Source organism: Epinephelus moara, chromosome 16 (genome assembly GCF_006386435.1).
Source record: "Epinephelus moara isolate mb chromosome 16, YSFRI_EMoa_1.0, whole genome shotgun sequence".
In the NCBI taxonomy this organism is placed as follows: domain Eukaryota; kingdom Metazoa; phylum Chordata; class Actinopteri; order Perciformes; family Serranidae; genus Epinephelus; species Epinephelus moara.
The window spans coordinates 33,843,381-33,858,408 of record NC_065521.1 but is presented as its reverse complement, the minus strand read 5'-3'; the positions used below and the strand labels follow the sequence as shown (position 1 = coordinate 33,858,408).

At 41.2% G+C, this 15,028-nt stretch overlaps 1 protein-coding gene across 2 annotated transcripts in view; it reads right to left on the bottom strand.

Moving 5' to 3' along the window:
* Positions 1-215: 215 nt before the first annotated feature.
* Positions 216-15,028, bottom strand: part of col2a1a (collagen, type II, alpha 1a) — a 29,259-nt gene continuing 14,446 nt past the window's right edge. For both annotated transcript variants that reach the window (XM_050065354.1, XM_050065355.1), the window contains 24 exons: positions 14,108-14,161; positions 12,891-12,935; positions 12,634-12,732; positions 11,069-11,176; positions 10,855-10,908; positions 10,689-10,742; positions 10,535-10,588; positions 9,948-10,001; positions 9,753-9,860; positions 9,593-9,646; positions 6,393-6,446; positions 6,101-6,262; positions 5,898-6,005; positions 5,189-5,296; positions 4,852-4,905; positions 4,630-4,737; positions 4,478-4,531; positions 4,255-4,362; positions 4,109-4,162; positions 3,393-3,500; positions 3,001-3,289; positions 2,272-2,459; positions 1,898-2,140; positions 216-1,690 (listed from right to left, as the gene is read on the bottom strand). In XM_050065354.1, the coding sequence (XP_049921311.1) occupies positions 1,544-1,690; positions 1,898-2,140; positions 2,272-2,459; positions 3,001-3,289; positions 3,393-3,500; positions 4,109-4,162; positions 4,255-4,362; positions 4,478-4,531; positions 4,630-4,737; positions 4,852-4,905; positions 5,189-5,296; positions 5,898-6,005; positions 6,101-6,262; positions 6,393-6,446; positions 9,593-9,646; positions 9,753-9,860; positions 9,948-10,001; positions 10,535-10,588; positions 10,689-10,742; positions 10,855-10,908; positions 11,069-11,176; positions 12,634-12,732; positions 12,891-12,935; positions 14,108-14,161 (2,469 nt within the window). In that variant the 3' untranslated portion in view covers positions 216-1,543. The remainder of the gene's footprint in view (positions 1,691-1,897; positions 2,141-2,271; positions 2,460-3,000; positions 3,290-3,392; positions 3,501-4,108; positions 4,163-4,254; positions 4,363-4,477; positions 4,532-4,629; positions 4,738-4,851; positions 4,906-5,188; positions 5,297-5,897; positions 6,006-6,100; positions 6,263-6,392; positions 6,447-9,592; positions 9,647-9,752; positions 9,861-9,947; positions 10,002-10,534; positions 10,589-10,688; positions 10,743-10,854; positions 10,909-11,068; positions 11,177-12,633; positions 12,733-12,890; positions 12,936-14,107; positions 14,162-15,028) is intronic.

The following is a 15,028-nucleotide window of genomic DNA, read 5'->3' as shown; positions in this document are numbered from 1 at the left end:
CATATGAAAACACACTTTCATCACAGTCGTACTTTCACACACACTCACACACAACCTATGCACTCACAGTCAAGAGTAACTGACCTCATGAAATAAAAAAAGTAGAATAAAAAACATTTAAGCACACATGAATGGTTCTGTTGAAAGAAGAAATACGTCCCCACGCCATTTCTGTTTTTATTCAAAAGTCAATTAAAAATCAACTTCATTCTTAATTCGGTTTTCCTTTTATTTTCCAATTTACATCAATTAGAAGTGTAGCAAAAAAAAAACAAAAAAATGATCATAATAAAATTAATTAAAAAAATGTACACGCCCTCACACACACACAGAGACAACCCACCCTGGTTGTTTGTGAGCGTCCGTCCTCGGAGTCCCGCGTTCAGCTTGTGGGTCTCCAGAGGAGGCCTCCAAGTAGCCCCTGTCTCCCCTGTCTTAACCCGACTGTACCCCTCCTCCAGGGTGGAGTGTGAGTGTGTGGTGTGAGGCTAGTGGGAATTAGGGTTTGGGAGGGCTGGGGGGGGGACTGAATTACAGAACTCATAGCACCTTCTGAAGAGAGAGCAAAGATGGCCGTTCAGCCCCAGATCCACCTGAAAGCTAATTTTTGGTCAGCTCAGATTTAAACTCAACATTTTCACTTTGTTTTTTCAGCGTGAGGTAGCTTTTAACAATCTGGATGACTACAATAAAAAAAGCAAAACAAATTTCCCTCAAATTCTTTCAAAACGTTTTCTTTTGGATGAGAACTGGGCCTTCCTCTGATGGGCAGTCAAGGGGGACAGGACATCGAAACATACATCCCAAATGTAACCTCACTTTCCAAAAAGTGTTGGTGTGCATATAGACACATGTACACACATAATGTGGAAATATATATAAAACCATCTGGTTGTTTATAAACACAGACTTTTACAACAATAGAACCAAGGATTTATAATACACAGTAAAGGTTTTACTCCTGCTCTCGATGGACAGGCATGGAGCACCTGGATTTGGTTTTACTGAGGATGTTTATTTTTGGTCTACACTGATTCAAAATGCCGTATTAGTGTGTCAGGAGGGAAACAGGGAGGGAGCTGGAGTAGGACTGGGACAGAGGTCGTGCGGCTGTTCTGTAGTGGATAGGGGGGCTTGTCTTACTTACAAAGTAAACCCGTCCAGTCCTACCTCAACTCTGCCCACTCAGGTTAGACAATAAATAAGTGACATCAAGTCATGTTTCTGTTCTCCATAACTTGTTCGCTTGGTCCCTCTTCCTCCTGGCTCTGACTCATTCCCGTCAACAGTGGGCCATGGGAAACATGACTGGATCTCAGGAAGCGGGTTGACAGAGAATGCTGGTGTGGTGTACAGATATTGCCGGTGCCCTTCAGTGCTAACATCCAGGGAGTACAACTTGGAGAGCACTTCGTTGTGAGAGAAAAATTTTTCTTTTACAATTTCCAGTCTTCTTTATTGTGGAAGTGTGCGTGTAATGTTTTCATGGTTGAGTTTATTTATTTCCTGTGTTTTTTTTGGGGGGCCATTGTGATATTCCACTTTACAAGAAGCAGACTGCGCCTACTTCCACTCCAAACTCCTGATCCGCTCCTCCGATGTCCATGGGAGCAATGTCCACGATTGGCAGGCGGGAGGTTTTCTGTGTTTTGTACTCAAAGACAGTCTTGCCCCATCGGTTTGTATGTTTCTGTTGGTGGAGACAAACAGAAATGTGTTAAGGCAGGTTTTTAGAACGTTGCAGAATGGTGCATTGCAAGTAGTTGCCTGTTTCAGCTAGTCTTGTCGCGAATCTTTGGTCTAAACTGGGCTTTATGATACGATGACAATCATACATATCTAAAACTTTAAGAGAGATTATTTCCTCTGGCTCTGTTTTGCAGCTGTGTGCACCCACCTGGCAGCCATCCTCCAACACGCTGTATGTGAAGCGGCTGGTGCCCTCTGCGCGGATCTCCACATCGTTGGAGCCCTGCAGCTTCAGAGCCTTCTTCAGGTTGCCTGTGGCCTGGTCCATGTAGGCGACGCTGTTCTTGCAGTGGTAAGTGAGGTTCTGGGATGCCTCAGTGGACAGAAGCCTCAAGAAGGTCAGCTGGACACTGCCGGCGTTGGCGACAGGGCCGTCCTCAGCATAGCTGAACTGTACGATCAGAATGACAGGTTGGGGAATTCATTAGCAGTGTTCAAGTTAAGGATAATTTAGTTTCACTTGAAGAGAAGTTTAAAGACAAAGACAGTATCTAAAGCCTTGTTTTGTGAAAGTGCACTCACGTGGAATCCTCCATTCATGGTCTCTCCGAACCAGACGTGTTTGCGGTCCTTGCTCTTGCTAGTCCACCAGTTCTTCTTTGGTACTTCGGCGATGCTCGGGGTGACGCAGGTCTCTCCAGTCTCCATGTTACAGAAGACCTTGATGGCATCGGCTATGCTGCCAATGTTGGGATCCACCCAGTAGGTACCTGGAGAAATGAGAAACATGGGTTAATGAGATGTATGGACATCAAGGTGTCTGACTTTTACTGTCCTTTGTTAAAGATATGAAAAAGTTGATCTTGTTCACAGTGGTGATGATATTCCTGTCTTAGTGTTCTGCCCTCTGTCCAAGAAAAATAACCTTCATTGTGATCTTATTCAGGCAGGGAAACTTTTACAGGCCCAGTCATTTAATTAAAAGGATCAGATTTAATGATATCTGTAAACTTTCTTTCTGATTCTGTAGCTCTGTCTTGATGCTGCAGGTGATGCAGCCATCCTTATCCCAGTATCACTCAACAAAATGAATCTGAAAATTCAGTTCAGCATTAGTAAAGCTGTTAATTTAATAATCCAAATTAGGCCTTTATTGATAGTACGATGGGGCGACATGCAGCAAAGGGTCCCGGGTCGGAAGCAAACCCAGGCTGCTTTGATAAGGACACAACCTCTGTACGCAAGATTAACATTTTTAAGGCAAACCGTCAGCAGACTAGCTTTCTCTGCTGTCTTTTTCATCCTACTTACCACTCTTCCACTCAGGGTGACACAGCTTCAGGTCTCTGCAGGTGCGAGCAGGGTTCTTCTGGCTGCCGTCGGGGCTGCGCAGGTTCTCAATCTGGCTGTTGAGGGACTTGAGTGTGGAATCGACCTCCACGTCGTGCTGCCTCAGGGAGCTGGAGGCCTCATCGGCCCTCATGTACCTGAGAGGATCTGGGGACTTCTCGGTCTGACCCAGACCGGCGAAGGCAGACATGTCGATGCCAGGGCCAGGAGGACCAGGAGGGCCAGGGGGTCCGGCGTTACCAGGAGGACCCTGAAAGCAGGGAACGGATCAGGAGGGCATTCATATACAAGACAGCACTGAAAAAGCACAGTGCACGGGCTTGTGGATTTAATTTTAAGGACAAGTTACGTACAGCAGGACCAGTTTCTCCGCTGCGTCCACGAGGTCCAGGTGGTCCAATGGGGCCAGGCAGTCCGTTTGTTCCGTCTTTGCCAGCAGGTCCAGCGGGTCCACCTGGTCCCTACAGAAACAGTGAGTGTTACAGTAAAAGCTGCTAACATGTCTGCATTAATCTGAAGCATTACCTCATGTACTGAACTTTCTGTTCAAAGTGAAACACTGTACTAGTTATTTTTTTTAGATCCACCACGTCGTCTGAATAAGAAAAAAAATCTGATAAAGCAATTCAAATGTGCGAGCAGTTCCTCTCTGTTACCCCAATCACCTCCAGACCCTTTGCCTTATTATGCATGAAGATTATTTGTATGGTGACATTTCCCTTCATTTTCCTTATCAGGCCCAGTGCTCAGCTAATCTAGAATAGATACTGAAGTCCATTTCTGATCTCAGCAGGAGTGGTTTCACAAATCGCAGTCCCTCCTGTCTGTCTGCCTCTTTTCCTCACAGAGAGTAATTACAAAATGCCTCAGCTGCCCATCTTATCACAGTGGTGTGTAATTAAAGCACGTTGGCCTTTTCCTGTCCCCATCCTCGTCAGGTGATTTGAGAATTACAAAAAGACTAACCTGTGCCCTTCATTACCATCACATATCTGGGGCGTTTAAGCCGCGGGATGGAAATGTAATAAGAGTTTCTCTTCTCGTTTGCTCTTTTGCTCAGTTTCCTCACCTTTGCTCCGCTTGGTCCGGCAGGTCCAGCAGCTCCAGCATCTCCAGCGGGACCCTGTTAGGATGAGGACAGTAACAGATTTAACGATGAAGGGGAGTGAGATGAAAAATGGCACAGGGACGGGCTATTAGATTTGGATTACTTACAGGAGGTCCAGGAAGACCCTGCAGACCAGTGAAGCCACGGTGACCCTTCTGTCCCCTCTCTCCGGTCTCACCAGATTCTCCTTTGTCTCCACGTGGTCCTTGGGGTCCCTTGAGTAAATGTTAAACATGTATTAAAATGCATGGCTGCATACACATGGTGCTTTTAATTACCTAAATCACATTAAAATCCAAAAATTGTAATGATACTTATGATGATACTTACAGCCATTCCGCGAGCGCCAGCAGGTCCAGAGGGTCCTGCAGGTCCTTGAGCACCCTAAAGACAGAAATAACAGTATGAGTGTTTCCTCATGATAACATTAAAAATATGGATCAGTGCCTGACACTGTGCCTTTTTTCTGTGTTGTTACTTACACTCTCTCCTCTGTCTCCCTGCTTGCCAAGGGGTCCGACAGGTCCAGGGGAACCAGGGGGACCAGGAGCTCCAGGGGCGCCAGCAGGTCCGGTGTTACCTCGCTCTCCCTACAGGAGGACACGAGGTGATGAGTCAGGGTAACAACAACTTCTGCAAACTCGCAGATTGTGGGGATTTCTGTGTGATTTGCTGGACTTTTATTTGAGGCTGAAGTCTCTCACCTTGACTCCAGTAGCTCCATCTCTTCCAGGAGGTCCATCTGATCCAGGGGTACCCTGAGATTCAGAAATATCTTCGTTAATGATATGGCATTTGATTTGATAGCTCAAGAGTATCCTGTAGATGTGGACAATTATAAAGCAGCAGCCTACAATAGAAATTGCTGACACTTTCCCCGGAGTTGTGCCTTGTATGATTTCATGTAACCAACAAATGATCGATTGATTGAATGTGTAAGTTTTGCCACTGTAATTATGATCCCTGTTTCTACAGCCATAGATTGGTGCACAACTGATGTCCTGACGCTGTGATTTATAACATTATGTTGCTGTCACTGACCTCTCTTCCAGGCTCTCCAGCAGGTCCACTAAGTCCAGGGGGTCCCACAGGTCCTGGAGGTCCACGGTCACCAGCAGAACCAGAAGCTCCCTGTTTACCAGGTTCTCCCTACACACAGAGGACATAATATTATTACATTTTAGTAGTCGACATAGAAGGCAGACAGAATAATCATCTGACTTTCATTGGGTCAGTATTTTGTTTCTGTTGGCTGAGTAAGAGATGATGTACAGTGAGCAGGTCAGGGTGATGCAGGACCCCATGTGAAGTGGAGGGGTCTTGAATCACCCTGAATAAATCAATATATATTAATAATGACCCAGTGCTGTAGATTATCTTGCTTATTACACTGCTACCTCTATTCAAGGATACTGTAAATAACGAGAACATCTAAGGCAAACCTAAGACAAACTACAGTAAGTTAAAGGCTTTTAATTTGAAACCGAAACAAGAACTGTTGAGTCAAAAATAAATATTTATATATTTTTTTACATGTCTGTGAGATATTTTACAGATATAGATATTGAAACTGTAGTGACATGTAATTCTGCTGGTATGATGTCAATATGACTGTCAAAAAACCCCCACTTTCACTGTCTAGTTTTGTTGAGATGGCACCACACAGGCAGGCTGTGTGGCCTATGTAATTGTGTGAATTTGTAAGAATGTTTGGGTTTGATCTGGCCTCTGTATAGATGAAAGCACTTACAGAAGGTCCAGGGAGACCAGGGAAACCTCTCTCTCCACGCTGACCAGGCAAACCAACAATACCACGAGATCCAGCCAGACCCTGAGGACCTGAAGGCCCATCAGCACCCTACAGAGTGAGGAAAGAGATGTCATGAAATGTTCTTGTTAAGGTGAAGTTCTCATTTAGTTTATTTGAGACTGGATGTTTTCTCAGGAACTCACAGGTGGTCCATCCTCTCCAGGCTCTCCCTTCTCTCCCTGTGCGCCAGCAGGTCCACGAAGCCCAGCGTCTCCCTGTCTTCCGGGGGGGCCGGCATCACCACGAGCACCTTTAGGTCCGTCTTTGCCAGCAGAACCAGCGGGACCAGCAGCGCCAGGGTTACCCTGTGATGGGACGAGGAGGAATTTCAGTGGGTAAGAGATGATGTACACGCCAAAATGTACACAGATCATTTTAAACTGACTCAGTAAATTAATTTACACTCCGAGAATTTGTTATTGATGAAACACTTACATTGGGGCCGGGAGGTCCAACTCTGCCAGCAGCACCAGGGAAACCAGTAGCACCCTGCCAAAGGGAAAACGAGTTCAGTAAGCCAAAACATACCCAACCTGTTGACCTGATATATTTAAAGATAAGTCTACTCTGATCATTAACTCTCTCATTGCATTTTGCTGAGCAAAAGTTGCCACAGACACAGGACACCATTACTCCAGTAGACTGCGAAATATTACAGACTGTATGTAATAAGGGATGTAGCTACCATGACATCACCTATTGATTTGGGGACTTCCAGTTTTTAGCCTCTAGTTCAGCATTTCAGTCGTCGCCATCTTTTATTTTTGGAGCCAAAAGTGACCATATTAGGATGAGAGGGGAGGAGCGAGGGGTGGATTTGACCCATAGACTGTAGTGACTCAAGCGGCCCGACCCTTAAATATGAGTAACATTAAGCCTTAATAAAATATGAACGGGTGAGTTACATAAAAATTTACCCTCCATAAAGTTGTCATGAACTGTGAAAAGTAGCTATGGGCAGTAAACATGTCTATTTCTGCTGTAAAGTCGGTCATTTTTATATGGGGATTGACTCGCTATCTGATCTGATCTCAAGTGGCCATTTGAGGAACTGCAGTTTTTGGCACTTCAGTATTGGCTTCATTTCTACGCCCCAGAAGCTGCCGCTTGCAAAATACAGAGAGCTTTTCCTGGCAGCAATAGAGTTAATAAATCCAAATGTCAGCACTCACAAATACCATATATATCACGCTGAGGAAAGCCAAGTGCTGAAACGCGTCCGTTTGTGATACTGCTGTGCCTTATTAAAAGACTGATATATATGATATTTGTGAGTGCTGACATTTGGATTTATTCAGTTTGTGAGTTTTGGGTCGGCACCCTGTGATTTTTCAGACGGTGAGTCGAGCACGTCAATTCTTTTGTTTAGCTATAGAGTTAATCAGCATTGCATGAACTTGTTCAGCAGAGAACTTGTAACAGAGATTCACTTGAATGCAAAAGGTCCGCATTCTGTAGGAAAAGCATAACTGTAATTAATAGTAATGAATGAGAGCTGAATTCCATTTAGCTGCTTTGGCTTCAGGCTCTTGGTATTGTGCATATGGGCTCACTATCACACTATCACATTTAACTGGGACACCTGAATGAAATGGAACAGTCACTAATGTTATTGCTGTAACAACTGTTTCTTCCTGCTATGAGTCAAAATGTCTGCTGCTGTCTGGAAATGGCCTGCTATGCTGCCAGTTTTGGGTACAGCTGGTTGTCTTATATTTATCTGACATCAACATCATTTTTTGCTTTTGGTGCTCAGGTTTCTCTTATCGTATCTGAGAGCTTAGGATGAGACAGAAACTGTTACTGCTGTGGGCCTGATATTAGCTCATGCAAATAAATGTCATCTGACTGAAATCAGAGGCACCTGCTCCTCACTATTGGAGCTCACATTGTTAGGGAGGCTAGCTCTGGTGATATTCTTAAAGGATCAAAATAGAAATATATTGTATGTAAATTAGTCTATGTCAGCATTACTGTCTTTGTTATATTCAACATAGCTACCCCTGACATTATATATGTTGTATTTTTTCTGTATATGTTTATAAATTCCTTTAGAGCTGCACCTGATGATTATTTCCATATCAGTTAAACTGCTGATCACTCTTACTGTTCATGATTGACTGCACGGTCAATAAAATGTCCGAAAATAGTATAAAATACTGGTTAGAATTTCCAGGTTCAAATGGATTGTTTGGTCCAACCAACAGTCTAGTACCCAAATATTACTGTTTAAGATTACATGAGACAAAAAAAGTAATTACAACTGAGAGGTTAGAACGAGAGAATTAGTGAATGTTTGATGTTTTTGCTTGAAAAATAAATCAAATGACTAACACATTATCAGAATATTTGGTGATTATTTTTTGTCAATTGTCTTATCACTACACTACACTACACCACTTATCTCTTAAATCAGTCAGTAAATTAATGAATGAATCAATGAGCGAATCAGTCAAGGTCTAGAACTTTGAAGTGCACTGTATATGTATTGTAATACATAATATCTGTAGCTGCATTCAGCAGAAGTATTGTGCGATTAAGTTCATGTAATTAAGTCACTAATAGCGTAGTGCCCATTTAAAACCTGCCTGTTCTAAACAGGCTGATTGCTCGGCCTCCATTATTGGCACTGTAGCTTTCTCAAGAATCGCTCATCCAAAAAACTTCACACTCAAAACTGTGCTTCCTGTTGTCCTGATCAATAAACCTGCCATGTCATACTGGTAGTTGCGTCCCCTAGCAATGCTTGAGTACACATGTCAAGATCCATCACTGATGCTTGAAAGTTTGAGTTTGCTTCATTGTAACATCTCCAGTCTCTTCATTCTTCTGTTGCTGATGTACTGTAGTGAGCAACAGAGAGCGAAACTGCTGTTCAAGGTGTAACAGTTAATATGGCTTCCCCTTAATATACTACACAGTGTGTACATAACACACTACTAATAGAGTACTGCTGGGATTACATTTTTTGTAGGCCAACCCTGAAGTTTTCATCTGCCTGGTTCCCTCAATAAAAAAAGCCAATGGGATTTTTCCATTAGATTTTGTATAACTGCAGAAATGAAGCTCAGTGGCAACAAAATTATATGATAGTCACATGTTTTGTTCAGCAAGATAATCTTAACAAATAGACACCACTTTAATACTTTTTGAGGTGTGCATGACTTCAGCATTGCCACAACAACAAGGTTATAAAGCCGTGTTCGGCATGATGACATTTAATGTTCCTGACAGCCTTTTTAGTGTCATTCAGCCACTTGTTAGCAACTGCCTTTTTAAGACACTTAAAAGCTTCAAAATTTACAAATGGGGTATTTGGTTTCGTATTTTATGTCATACAACAAAACATGAAAGTCTCTTAAGCTTGTGTTATTCTCACCCAAAACCCACTGCCTTCAAGACGAGAGAAACAGGAGAGCAAACCAGCTAAATCATTTCTGGGTTTTAGCACTCATCCCTGCAGCACTCTATAAATGTGTCCCATAGCTCTCAAGAGCTCACACCCAACACCGCACTACCTTGAGCCCTCAGCAATACATCCAGTAAGTCGGTCCGAGGAACGATTGTCATGAAAATTATAGGACAAACATACAGACAGAGACTTCTTCCATTTCAGTTAGATAGGCGTTACTTACAGAAGCTCCCTGAGCACCACGTGCTCCTTTAGGTCCAGTTACACCAGTAGGTCCCTGGAAGAGAAGAACAATAATTAATGTTGATATTAAACCAGAGTGATTTTAAAGCACTGTAACTATACAGAGATGTGACACCTTATGTGAATATATAAGTACCCACCACAGGTCCAGGAGCTCCAGATGGTCCCTGAGGTCCAGGAGAACCAGCTTCTCCCTTCTGTCCACTCTCACCAAGCTCTCCCTTAGCACCAGGCTGACCATCTGCACCCTGGAGATTGTAAACAGAACAGTAATGTTATTATATTAAAAACATTTCATGTTTCAGTTATGTCATTTCTGTGGTGACTTTACTTACAGGAGGTCCAGCAAATCCAGCAGGCCCAGGAGGTCCGCCCTCACCACGGTCACCCTGCAGGAGGACAGAAGAGACTGTTGGTAATGGCGAGCGTAGGATGAGATACTGATGCTGTTTTTATCATCAGTTATTTTAAAATGTCTTCTTTGACACTAGCTTTACTGTTTTTTGTTCATTTAGAAAAAGGAGAAAACATTTGAAAATATATGATAATATTAAAATGGAAATAGACTGTTTTTGCTTTAACTTATTATTATGGAGTAAATGTTGATTGCATAATGTAATGGCTATAGAATAGTGACACCATCGACGTTGGTGATTGGTTCACTATGATCCTAGTTTTCACTAAACGATTCTGTCTGCCACCGGGTACAGTCTCCCAGGAGGGGAGATTATTGTAATGTTAATTTAATTAATTTAAGGGCAGTAGCATCAAACTTTCTTATGTTGCTGTATTTCTACTCATTTGTTTTATTTTATCATATGCACAAATTAAGAACATACGTCACACACACACACACACCAGCTGATCAGTTTGTGGTGTATCCTGCATACTATGTGCACGTGACACCAAAAGAAGTACTTACAGGAGCACCACGAGCGCCAGGAGCACCAGAAACACCAGTGGGTCCAGTCTCTCCCTGGACAGGAGAGAACCAGTCAGTCAAACCAAACAAAATCATTCAGCTTAATTGATATAATTTCCTTTAATGATCCAAAGTGTAGCACTGTATTTCTTACCTTGGCGCCGTTGGGTCCAGCTGGGCCAGGAGGACCAATGGGACCAGTCAGACCCTGAGGAAAGAAAAGAGCATGGAAACACATTATAGAGACTTTGGGTTTCACTGTATGTTTTTTTGTTTGTTTCTTTGATGACCGTCAACAAAGAGATTTATTTTGTACTCACTCTGCTACCGTCCTTTCCAGGAGCTCCCTCAGGTCCTTTCTGTCCGTTATCACCCTGAAAAAGAACGTTTCTTGTTAATCACTGGTGAAACTACAAGGCTTTCGGTCATTACTTTTGCTCTGTTATACTGTATGTGCGATTCAACTCAAGAAATAATCCATAATATTACAACAGAAGTCCATTTTCACAGCTTTCAACAGAATCTTCTACTCACTCTGTCTCCCTTGGGTCCTGGGATGCCACCGGTTCCTCTCTCTCCAGGCATACCCTGCAGGCCAGGGGGTCCCTGGGATCCAGGAGCGCCAGCTGGTCCAATAGCTCCCTGAATAACAATCAGGAGATAACTCGTCAGTCAGATTATTTGATGTCTATTAGTTTCCTGTGAACTAACTGAACCTTAGTGTGGATTTAGTTTCCTGTGAACTAACTGAACCTTAGTGTGGATATCCACTTCCTCACTATGTCGCCTTTCAGGTTGTTGTCCAAATGACAAAAGGAAATGGAGGGGGCAGTGTAAAGAGGGTTGTCTGCATGTTTCAGCAGCAGCACCGAAGCAGAGTGTTTGCATTAACTGCATTGGGTTTGGAACAGGTTTGGAGATAGACAGAATTCCTACTGAGTTTGTCAAACCAAGTCCGAGTTCGTCTTGGACTTGTTTCAGGCTTTGACAGAAATATACTGCCCTTCAGTGTGGGCATGCTAGTCCTTTGATTATACATTATTCTATAAATATTGTGAAAAGCCTTAAATATATCCTGATAAAGTTTCACTGTTCATCTAACATATGTTGTAATTTCCCTGAAAATGAGAGCTTGACCAAAGCTGCAGGTTCATATTAAACATGTCTAGAGCAGAGACGTCTTCACAGCTTCACTGCATTTAATTTCAAACAATAGTTTGACATTTTGGGAAATGCGCTTTTTTGTTACGGTCTAAACCATTCTTATGTTTGTACGGTAAATATGAAACTACAATCAGCAGCTGGTTAGCTTATCTTAGCATAAAGACTGGAGACAGACACAGTTTGCCTAGCTCTGTCAAAAGGTAACAAACCTGCCTACCAGCAGGCAAAGCTCACTAATTAATGTCTTGTTTGTTTAATCCATACAAAAACTAAAGCGTTAAAACAACACTTTGTGTTTGACAGGGAGTTACGTGCCAGACTATTTCTTGGCTGGAAGCAGTAACTTCCTGGAGTCTTGCTGTCACGTCAGGTAGCCAGGCAACCAGCAGAGACGCCAGGAAGTCAGTTAGACAAGGATATCTTAGGACAATCCTGAGTGGCTAAAAGAATATCAATTGTTTGTTCTTTTTATCCTTGAATTAGCAACAGTAAGGTGCAATTGAAATTCAGCCTTTCAAGAACAATGAGGAAACTAGTCATTCCGCCAAGAAATTTGGGGTGGGGGAAAAATTTAACTCTGATGCATGGTGATTCTTGCTTGAAAGATTATGTCTCAACACAGAAAATCAATAATCTGACATTTGAAACCCAATTCTCGACATTATGATAACTTTTGTAAGACTGGGCTGTATGTTCCTTACAGCTGAACCGATTGGGTGATAAACGTAACAGATATGTAATAAAATTACAAACATAAATCCAGTCTCCTCAGATTCATGTACAAGTTCTTTCAAACTGCACATCAGACATGGTGAATTGTTGAAACAGCTGTAAGGGAGCTGCTCTTGTATAGCCTAATAAATATGATTCTCACTGACATCTAAGAAAGGCAGAAAAATTCTAATCTAAAAACCGCCTCAAAGTCATCCACTGACCTTAGGTCCATCACTTCCAGGTGTTCCAGGAAGTCCACGAGGTCCCTGCAGACCCTGAGCTCCAGCACCACCTCTCTCACCAGGGAAACCACGCTCACCCTGTTAGGAGGCAAGAAGACACTGAATCAACTCAGGTATGTGTTGTGAGGAGTGCTTGTTGAGTCATATGTAAAAATATGCAGAGCAGTAGATCAGTCATAATTGACTGTGTGTATTTACTGGAAATGAAAACATGAGGCTTTAACATGGAAACTTACTCTGGGTCCAACAGCACCAGGTGCTCCAGCCTCTCCAGAAACTCCCTGTACAGAGAGAAAAGCAAATTATTACAAACATCTAAACTTCTAAGCTTTCATTGTTAGTCCTAATATCAAAAGGCAAGACAATTAATCTAAATATAACCTTAACTCAGTGTTCCAATGTAATGAAAGTTATTTGTCTGGGCTCAGAAAACATTCTGCAGCTTTTACACAACTGTACTGCAGAACAGTACTCATGTTTAAGCATGGCAAACAGTTTGTATTGTGTTACAAAGATAAATATTTTATTAATCCAAAAGGTAAAATGTTGTTACAGGAGCCACTTCACATAAATCACAAAAACAAATGTGGCAGGTGCAAAAAAAATACAATTAAAGGTCAAATTATATACTATGACTAAAATACTTTAATAAAATATGAAATAGAATTAAAAAAAAAAAAAAAAGAATAGAGGCTAGGGACCATATGTTAACTAAGAACACTAGATGAAGATCTTATTCCTGTTCTATGTTTTGGAGTTGCGCCATGGATGTATGGGGACTGCATGATATGAGTAAAATTTGTAATGTGAATTTATGTGATAAAGTGCAAGTTCACTCAGTTCTGCTTTTCTGCTGCTTTCAGTATACTGCTAAAATACAAATAATTGCTTGTTGAAAAAAGAAAAGAAAAAATAATTCCAACATTTTTATTGAAGAAATTGAACTTTGTACTGAAAAAAGGCATACATTAAAAAAAAGAATGATGCTGACAGTGCAATTTTCTACTGATACCCTCTTTCAACTAAAATAAAAAAACTCAATAAAAATGATACACTGTACAGCCCTGGTATGTTTGCAGGATTGCTAAGTAATTTTAAGTTAAAATTTAATGTTTTAAAATGACTGATGAGTGTGTTTAACAGCCAGTTGGTGATTAACATTATTCATTAGCATCAGAATATTTAAGTGGCTTCTCTGCTACAGAAATAAATCAAGTTATTTTTACCGTCTTGAACCAGAGACTGTTTCAGCTCATCTTTCAGTTTTTCTCTCCCTTTATTTCTACATCTGCTGGTATTTTCAGGAGTGGTTTGGATACTTAGGTAGCTCTATACAAGCTCTTACAAGATACTTGTCATTTGTGTCCACAGGGTTGAAGAAGCCTGTCAACAACCACAGACACACACGTGCAACAAATCCAGAGTAACAGGTTCATTACTTATTTGCACTCACCTGGTCTCCAGGTTTTCCAGCCTCTCCTGGGGCACCAGATGGTCCAGGCAGACCCTGTCCAACAACAGCAGAGGGATTAATTATGTGATGTCACAGGGTTGACAAGGTTGGTTAGTAACAGGTTACATGTAATCAGGATTACATAACAAAAAACAAAACAAAAAATAAGTAACTATAATCAGCAAAGATTACATTTTAAAAATGTGTAATAAATTATAGTTACATTGTCAAGGATTACCTGATTACATTTTTGATTACATCTTTAAAGTATGGCAAATTTGAAATTACAATTGTTATTGATAGCCAATGCTCTGTGCAAAATGCATTTTATTTGCATTGAAATAGTTTTGAGATGTTTTAAGAGAAAAGAATTAGTGGAACTCAAATTTTTATGGCTGTGTGCAAGTATAAGGTGCAATATTTTCAATGTCTGATTTTGAAGTGATCAAAAAGTTTCTAGGTCAGATTATATATATATATTTTTTTTTACATTTTTACATTTACATTTATTTACAAAAATTGCAACGTAATTTGTTTTTAGTGACTGACTACATTTCAAGGTAATCTGACCCAACTCTGTTTCCTGAATAACTGTCTGTCCAACACACTGTAATGCTTTTACTTTTATTTATTTAATACATGCAAATAACACACATGGAAATATGATGATATGACAATATAACCTCACAACAAAATGGGCAAAGAGGAAAAAATAATAAATAAAAAATCATTTAAAAAAAGGTCAAATATAGCATCCCTTCGGTAATTCAAATAATTAGACTGACAGTATCAGTACATTTAGAAACTGAAATATACATATATATAAAAGGTAGAGTGTATTTGAAGATGTACAAGGTCCCAGTTTTCACTAGAAACATTTTTTTTTCTCCATTTCATGTTAAATTGTGCTACTTTTTGGTG